We start from the raw sequence: 8,845 nt of genomic DNA, 5'->3' as shown, positions 1-8,845 counted from the left end.
TTCCACTGTCATGTGAATATTTTTTACCATAATTCCTCCTTACATATTTTATGTGTGTGTGTGTGTGTTGTACATGCAGTGTGCGTGTACATTCCTGTTTTGGGAATGTTGGGGTAATGGGGCTGCAACTGCATACATTGCAACTGCAGTCTATGGTCTTACCCCTAAGGGTCAGCAGAGTCAAATAGAAAGCTGCTAGAGACTGTCTCCTAAAGCATTGAGCTTAATCAGTGTCAATTTATGGGATGAATGTGAGTCTACTTCTTTAGTCATTATTCAGAAACAATTAAAAAACCTGTGGTTATTTGTTGCCCCTTTGCAAACCTGTGAGTAAGAAAACAAAGGATTTGTTTATAAAGTGTAAATAACAGTTTTAATGATGAGGGTCAGACTCTTCTACAGGATGTATTGTTGGAGATAAAAAGTCTAATACTGGACCAGATGCTAAGTTTAGACTTCTTTTCCAACACGTATACTTTGCTATTACTGGAGTCTCAATAGTTGGTCAAAAGAATTCACTGGAGATGGTCAGAGTTCAATGCAGTAGAGTTTATTCTTTGACAAGTTGTAAACCCGAGCTGGCTCCGGAACCCAACTGAAGACTGAGCTTCAAACCCTCTGCTTATATGCTCATCCTCGTCTCTGCTGTTGCCCGTTCAACCAATCAGGAGGTGAATCTCTCCACCTCCTTATTGGTTAAAAACGTCTGATTCGTCCCGAACCGATTGGTGTCATACTTTCCCAAGTTGACTTTGTCTCCCCCTACAGTTACGTCATGGGTCGATTCTAATGGTGTATTAAAGTTGTGGTTGTTGGTCTAACTTTGACACCATTATAAATCTTGGAGTTTTGGAGGCCTCTGTTTCAGGCCTTACTCGATTTAGAAGGTCCTGTCTCAAGACTCCATTAGATTCGGACGATGTCTATCTGCATTTTTTTTAAATGATTACATTTCCACACACTTAATATAGGTTAAAAAAACAATCATTCCAGTAAGGGCGCATACATGATTACATTTCTTTATGCTGGATATATGGTGCTGTCTCAGCGTACAGTTGCAGCCAGTAATCTGTTTTACATGGGCTTGACCTGTGCTTTGGGTCTTTGTCATTCCCTTAGTATAAGACATAATCAGCTGTAACATTATTAACCTGCCTAGCAACTAATTACATTTTCCTTCCGATGGAGACTCTCCCTGTGTCTGGTGTTAATTAGACATTCTTCCCGGGCTGCATACAGTTCCTGATGCTCTTCATACACAGACGCACAGTTTAAGCATATAAGCACACAAAGGCTAGTTTTTCTACAACAGCATTCATTGGTATGGTTTAACTGCGTACAGTGATAGTGGTGTGTATATCTGCAGACATGAAACATTAACACATGCAATAAAAGTTGAATTTGAATATTAAAGCTCAGACTTTTTTTTCTTGTCAGAACCTTTTACCTCCTTGTGGAAAACATTCCCATCAGCCTTTTCTTTCCACTTCAAGGTGACGCCACTCAGTCCTTTCTGCTTCAATCTTTCCTGGAACTGAAAAACAGAAATGGCAGCTATTTGAAATACTTTGAACAGATTCCTTCGCTCTCTAAGACAAAGAGTTATGTGTTTTTAGTCAATTCAATTCTATTTATATAGCATATATATCATAATATAAATCATCTCAAGGAACTTTACATAGAAAGTCAAGACTTTAAAATGTATAGAGAAACCCAACAGTTCCCACAACGAGCAGCACTTTGGAGACTGTGGAGAAAGAACTCCCTCATTACCTGGAAGAAACTTCTAGAACCAGACTGAATGTGGGCAAGAAGGAGAGGGGGGTGTAAAAGAGGGAAGAGAAGAGAGAGATTGGAGGAGTGGGGGGATAGAGAGAGACCAGGAACAGTTGTGCACCATCAGACAAACAATAAGAGTGATAATTATTAATATAAAGATGTTATTAATGGCAGCAATAATAATTAATATAATAATATAATAATAATAATAAGTAAAAGGAGAAGATTTAGAATTAGAATTGTTGTTTGTCTGAATCCTGCAGCTCTGGACACATAAACAGCATCACGTCCCAAAGTAACATTTTCTTTTGAGGCATTTTTGGTCTTTATTGGAAAGATGATATTTACATGGACACTGCTCTTTCGTGGCAGGAGCTGTAACTGCTCAGCTACCAAGATATTTGTCTGCTGGAATGTTTGTATTTTGTGATCGTCACGTAGCAAAAACTGCAGATCTACATAAGCAATACCTGGAAGAATTATCAGTCTAATAATAATTAAAGGAGTCAACATGATTATAACTCTTCTTTCCTTTGGTGTGGCTGCTTTGCATTGTAGAACATCTGTGACTGGAGTATTTTTACATTCACTCGTCTACTTCATGGTTATTTGATGATGTCAAACTCTGTAATACATCTGTCCAGGGTCTATGAATGAGTTCATGTTTCAGGGTGGATTTTGGAGACTTGCCTCTTTCAGAATCTGTTCTTTCACAGAAGGGTCATTCAGGTCCACAGAGGAGTCCTGTAGCTCCACCCTCACCTTCACCAACGTCTTAACTGCTGCTTAAACAAAGAACGAGGAGAGAAACAAAACACACGTTTAATGTGGTGTATAGTTTAGTGAAACCTACAGTTATTCCTGTGGAGATAGAACTAGTCAGATCTTTGGTTTAAAGGGGACATAGCATGCCCATTTTACCACAAGTTGATATGGTTCCTTGGGGTCTTAATGAAATGTCTGTAACATACTTTGGTCAAAATACCACAAGGATCATTTAAAACAGCACCCTTTTTACCCTGTATAAAACAGCCCTCCACAGAGTGACCTGTTTTGAGTGCCTGTTCCTTTAAATGCTAATGAGCCAGCTCCCCCCTCCCCCCTCTCCCCCCATGATTTTAAACGATATAAATTACATATTTTATATGATATAAATTATCAAATATGCATCCCATACTTTGTATTCCCCTTCTGTTGTCCTGGAGTTTTAATTTTCCCAATCACATAATTAAATGTCCCCCTCTGCCCATCCACTACAAGCACACAAGCAGATAGACAGAGAGAGAAAGAGAGGGGGGGGGGGGGCTATGAAGACCATCATTTACCCCCGAACCCCGACATTCAACGGGTACAACAACAAGCGGAGAAAGCAGAATCGCGGGCTGACCTTATATATACAGTCTATGGGGCTGACCAGCACGGAGAAATGCACGTCCCGTGTGAACAGCCAGGCGGCTGCGCGCTTGAGAACGGCGCTGCGCTGCCTTGCAGCGGCGCTTCCGCGTCCGGTGTTAACCCGGCGTAACTACTGTAACCCGGCGTACAGTAGTGCTGAACACTGCGGAAGTCTTCCACACTGCTGGCTGTGTGGCGTTGACACAAATTCCAGCTCACGCATGGGAGAGCGAGCGGTCGCGCCCGAGCAACTGCTGCAGCCTCCCAGTCCCAACGATCCAGACAAATGCCACATGTGAGTGAATCGCGGGCTGACCAGCTTCTTAGAGGAACCATAACAAAACGTGCGAGTGTTTTTTTCCCAGAGTTTTTGGGTTTGCATGTTTTTTTGTGAAACCACACTTCGGCCTACATGTGCCGTCAAAGCCTGAAGTAGCATGTCCCCCCCTAGGCTAAGCAAGACTGTTTATTCGATTCTGTGTGAGGTTTATAGGTTTGATTTGTGGTGTTGTGATATTTTGGGTACAAGTTATTGAGAAAGTAATGTTAGTCTGTTATGCTCTTCACAGTCTTTCGTTGCATCCAATCTAGTAACTTTGTCTAATTTGGCACACACACAGACACACGCATAACTCTTCACCTCATTAGCTCTACAGGTCGTAAACATTCCAATAGGTGGGGGACGGGTGTTATCTCTTTGGCCAGCGACCATTTTGAAAGCACGCTGACTCACACAGACACACACACATGTATACACACATACCTATCTTTGTTTAGCAATTAGACCGTTAGTAATTTGTGTTTTTATACTTTATTATATTCATAATAAATGTTTTTCTTTCACAAATGTTTTTTCATTAATGTTGCATAAGTGAATTTTGCCAACCTCTACACTGTCAAGAACTCCATATCCTTCAACTTAGCTAACTATCTATATGGTAATTTTGGTTATAGTTATTAATTTAATTGTTAATCAGAGTTCCAAATTTGTAGTTAGTACTTTTATGAGATTTATTCAATAAATTGGCTATCTTTTCCCTTCCTTTGAAGGGTAGTGCTCCGAGGTAACTTTAATCAATTAAAGTTATTATTTAATATTAATAATAGAATATTAATATTTAATATTTTATTTTGATAACCAAATTTATTGAATGCCGAAAGGCACACCATTTCATGGTATCACGTTTAATGCATTATGGCACAACACCTACAAGACAGTTTGATCAGGCCTGTAGGAAAACTCACAAATACAAAATAAGCAACACTAAAATACAAAAAAGATTCTCACATGTGATGCTGTAGCAGACAAATGGTTTTCTTTCTTCACAGGACAATAACCTCCAGTTTCCTCCCTCCTCCAAATCTGCAACACCACATACGACTTTCATCGAGCCAAGTGGGTTGTTACCCCAATACCAGGAGCTGAATGAGTAGTTACTCCCGTCGGACCAGTAAATCTGAGGATCTCTGTACAAACCGATCGATGCCCAATCGAGATGTTTCATCAAGTTCCGTATCTTGTCTCTGTCAGCGTTGTTCCTCACAGTGGCCAGATCTGTGTAGTGTTCTCTGCAGTGCCTCTGAGCCTCAGACCAATTCTTTGCTGTATTCACCAGCACAAAGTCAGAATCCTCTAATGTTCCTGCAGTTAAGTTTGAGAACAAAAGAGGGATTGTTGAGATAACACAACGTTTTTCAAAATCATATCTTATACATTATGTTGTATAGTAAAGATCAATATAAAGCACATCATTACCATTGCAGCAGACAAATGGACTCTTCCTATGGCAGTCAATATCATACCATGTTCCAGACTTTAACTGGATCACACAGAGCTCATTGGCTTCTACATTGGATGGGTCAGGAGACTTCCAGTTCCTATATTCAGCTCCAGTCCCTGTGAACCCATCTGACCACTTCCAGTCAATATGACTGTACAGGCCAATCCAAACCTTAGAGCTGTGACCAGCGGCGGAAACTGTGTCTTTAAGTTTCTTCATTTCTTCAGTGTTTTCAATAGTGGCCAGGTCTGTGTACATCTCTCTGCAGTAGCTCTGAGCTTCAGTCCAAGTCTTTGCATCAGACACAAAGTGGTACTGATGGAGGAGGCATGTGGAGAAGGTGAGGCACCCTGAGGATGAAACCAGTTATTTGTGTTATGTACGAGGACTCAAATTAATCTCTATATTCAGATTTCCTGTTAGACATCATACAAACAGAGAAACTCACTGACCTGAGAGACACAAGACACCAATGAAGATCCCTTCCATCCTGATGCTGCTCTGTGGACTGTCTGTGCCAGTGTTCACCACTAACACCAAACTGAACTAGTTCTAGTGTAGATTTAGGGAAATGTAACACCAGCTCCTCCTCTTCTACTGAAAATAGTCAGTGTTCTGTTGAACTCTTTATGCAAAAAGGCAAATATGCAAACAACAACATTTTTCTCATTTATCTCTGGAGGCCTCTCACTATGCAGATAGTTCTGATCGTATCTGACCATGACTGGTCTCTGCCTCCACCCCTGTGCAGGTGGTGAGTGAATGAATGTCTGTTTGTCTTGCTCACACCGTGGATCCAATGATACCTCTGTGACAGGGAAGTTTGAAATGTTTATCTATTAATGTTGTGATCACCTCTAATTCCATCCAATATGTAGATCAGATGAAAACAAGGATGAAAAGAGAAGAAAAATAAATTACTATTATTAATAATAATAATATTATTATTATACTGCTATCATCTATTAATTATTTTCATTGTAACAACCAGTCTGAGAATAGTTCCTGGTCTCTCTCTCTCTCTCTCTCTCTCTCTCTCTCTCTCTCTCTCTCTTTGTTTTTGTATATTTGTGTTTTTGGATTTGTACTCTGTATTTTAATCTTCCCCTTCCTTGTGTGTCCCTCGCCTCAGTTTAGTCTGTGTCAGGTCGTCTCTTCACTTTGGTTCTGTTCAGTCCAGCTCCTGTGTCTCTGTTTTGAGTTTCAGCTCTTGGATCACCTGAGTTCTCTTACCAGCCTTCTAAGTGTGAGCAATTTAATTTGTTGATTAAGTATTTTTCCCTGCACTTCTTGTTTTATTCTGTTTCTTTGGCAGCATTTGTGTCCAGTTATACAACAAACGTGACATTAACGAGGCAAAAAAGGCTTTTTGTGAAGTCGATGACCTTGAACTACTTTCAGTTGTAATCAAATCATCCTTGAAGTGAATATTTGTGTTGGATGTAAAAAATTCCCTGAAGGTGTTTGTGATATATCACATTCACAAGAACATGAGGTCACCGTGACCTTGACATTTTACCTTTAATCACCAACATCGTTTCAGTTCATCTCTGAGTCCAAATGAAGCTTCGTACAGAATTTGACAAAGGAACAATACACATTAAACATTAGACCAACATGTCTTTCAGTGTGGTCACTTCTTGCTGAATATGTCTGTCAGGTCATGGTCAAGACCTGTCAGACTGTCCAGAAGAGAAAAGTAATGAGTTCAATATTAAGGACAAGCTAGCTTGGGGGGTTGTTCTCCAGAGGCTGGTGTAGTATTTTCATAAATCAGGGGCCACAATTTATACAGAGGGGCCAATGATATATCAAACATCCATGTCCAATTCCTGATTCAGTAAGATGTACATTTAAAGATTCAGTGTGTAGAATTTGGTGAGATGTAGTGGTGCAGTTGCATATTGCAGCTGAGTTCCTCTCACAGCTCGCTCCCCTTCCAGACCCGCTCCTGATGTAAATATAAAGTATTTAAATATAAGGGGCTCATTTAAGGGGGAAAGAAGTCCACAATTTTTAGAATTCAGATGAAACACACTAGTTAAAACATCAGTAGGATTATTTCATATTCATTTTCTGCCAATCGATTCCTTTCACCAAAATCTTACACACTGAACCTTTAATTCATTCCATGTTTACTTTTAGCTCCATAGCTTTGAACACAACCCATTAAATATATTTTGAAATTTTTTTCTCATTCAAGCACATTGTGTTCTTCCAAAAAACCTGGAAAATAAAAAGTTATTAGTTTATTTAGACAACTGACAGGACATTACCTCAGGAAACATGCAGCTGAACTGGGTGAGTTGTGTGATGCAACAATATGATCGATATTTAAATTCCCATATATTAGTCTTCACTATACCTGACATTCATGGTCTCAATAGCTGCTTCTTTCTGATATCTCTGTCCCAGCTACTATAATGGGGGAAGGTTCCTGATGCTCACAGAGGAATCAGGGCTCCTCCTTGGTTTTCACATCATGGACCATAGAAAGAATTCATAAAATGTTGTTGTGGGTCCAGGAATTTTTTCACTTTCTTTAAGATTGCGAGACGAGAGTGTTTGATAACATTTTTGATGATTTCTCAGGAAATAATTTATGTATCTTAACTGAAAAAGAAATCAAGCATGATTGGTGGAACTTGGTTGCATTTAAGGGGACTGTTGGGCCTTGCTGGAGTTATGCACTTTACTCAGTGGCACTGTAGTTTGATTATAGGGTCTAAAATTCCCACCAAGCTTATGTTTTAAAGCTGTGTTATGTTTGCAAGACATCCACAGTGAGCAAGAAGCGAATCAGAGATTTGTTGGTGGTAAAATCCTCAAGTGCATCTGCAGGACTGTTTACTCCCTTTGTCTGTGTCTCTGTTTGGCCTTTTTAGACCTTCTTTTGTATCAAACTCTGAGGCTGTGTTAGAGCTGTGCTGAACCGGGATGGAGGAGAACAACATGTTCCTCTGAACTACCCCCTGACCCCAACCATCCTGAGACTGAGACAGACTCCTGCAGTACACCAGCCAATCCACTGGTCAGTTACACTTTCAGAAAAAATGAAAGTAAAATTCATTAATACCCTGAAATCAACGAAATTATTTTTAAGCGTAAAAGATACTTCCTGTAAGTGGCTACACTCAAAAAAATAACTCATTGGGTGAACTCAATTCAATTGCTGGCAGGTTTTCCATCCAATAAATATATGTAGCTCCAACTCAATTTAAAGGGGACATAGCATGCATGCTTCTACAGGTTAATGTGGGTATCTGGCATGTCTACCAAAACTCTGGGAAAAAAACACTCGCGCGTTTTGTTATGGTTCCTCTAAGTCAGAAACGTCATGCTTGAGTGACTCGATTGAGCTTCCTGGGTTTTGTGTCGTAACAAGGCACTGGAAGTCTCCCTACATGGTCTTGGCCCACCCCCCACCTCATCCCCCCCCGTCCCCCCACACTCATTACGCCGGGTTTACACCGGACGCAGCGAGGCTGCGAGGCAGCGCAGCGCCGTTCTCATGCGGGCAGCCGCCTGGCTGTTCACACAGGACTCGCATTTCTCCGCGCTGGTCAGCCCGGGATTCACTCACATGTGGCATTTGTCTGGATCGTTGGGACTGGGAGGCTGCAGCAGTTGCTCGGGCGCGACCGCTCGCTCTCCCATGCGTGAGCTGGAATTTGTGTCAACGCCACACAGCCAGCAGTGTGGAAGACTTCCGCAGTGTTCAGCACTACTGTAACACTGGCACAAACACACAGAGCCCCCCCACTCGTTACGCCGGGTTTACACCGGACGCGGAAGCGCCGCTGCGAGGCAGCGCAGCGCCGTTCTCAGCGCGCAGCCGCCTGGCTGGTAACACGGGACGTGCATTTCTCCGCGCTGGTCAGCCCCATAGA

General features: G+C 41.3%; 1 protein-coding gene across 1 annotated transcript; it reads right to left on the bottom strand.

Moving 5' to 3' along the window:
* Positions 1 to 2,445: 2,445 nt before the first annotated feature.
* Positions 2,446 to 5,540, bottom strand: LOC118102221 (C-type lectin lectoxin-Phi1). The gene is made up of 4 exons (XM_047338998.1): positions 5,408 to 5,540; positions 4,931 to 5,305; positions 4,652 to 4,816; positions 2,446 to 2,561 (listed from the first exon to the last, which is right to left on the bottom strand). The coding sequence occupies exons 1-4, from the start codon at positions 5,442 to 5,444 to the stop codon at positions 2,446 to 2,448; spliced, it is 693 nt and encodes a 230-aa protein (XP_047194954.1). The 5' UTR covers positions 5,445 to 5,540.
* Between the last annotated feature and the right edge of the window lie 3,305 nt (positions 5,541 to 8,845).

Source organism: Hippoglossus stenolepis, chromosome 23 (assembly GCF_022539355.2).
Source record: "Hippoglossus stenolepis isolate QCI-W04-F060 chromosome 23, HSTE1.2, whole genome shotgun sequence".
Classification (NCBI taxonomy): Eukaryota; Metazoa; Chordata; class Actinopteri; order Pleuronectiformes; family Pleuronectidae; genus Hippoglossus; species Hippoglossus stenolepis.
Note: the sequence above shows the minus strand (reverse complement) of the source record. Positions and strands in the feature narration are given on the sequence as shown.

Bases quoted from the DNA above. Each gene is read 5' to 3' on its own strand.
- LOC118102221 (XM_047338998.1), bottom strand. From the start codon at position 5,444: ATGGAAGGGATCTTCATTGGTGTCTTGTGTCTCTCAG. The intron at 5,306-5,407 runs GTCAGTGAGTTT...TTTCATCCTCAG, and splicing joins TGGTGTCTTGTGTCTCTCAG to GGTGCCTCACCTTCTCCACA. The intron at 4,817-4,930 runs GTAATGATGTGC...ACTTAACTGCAG, and splicing joins TCCATTTGTCTGCTGCAATG to GAACATTAGAGGATTCTGAC.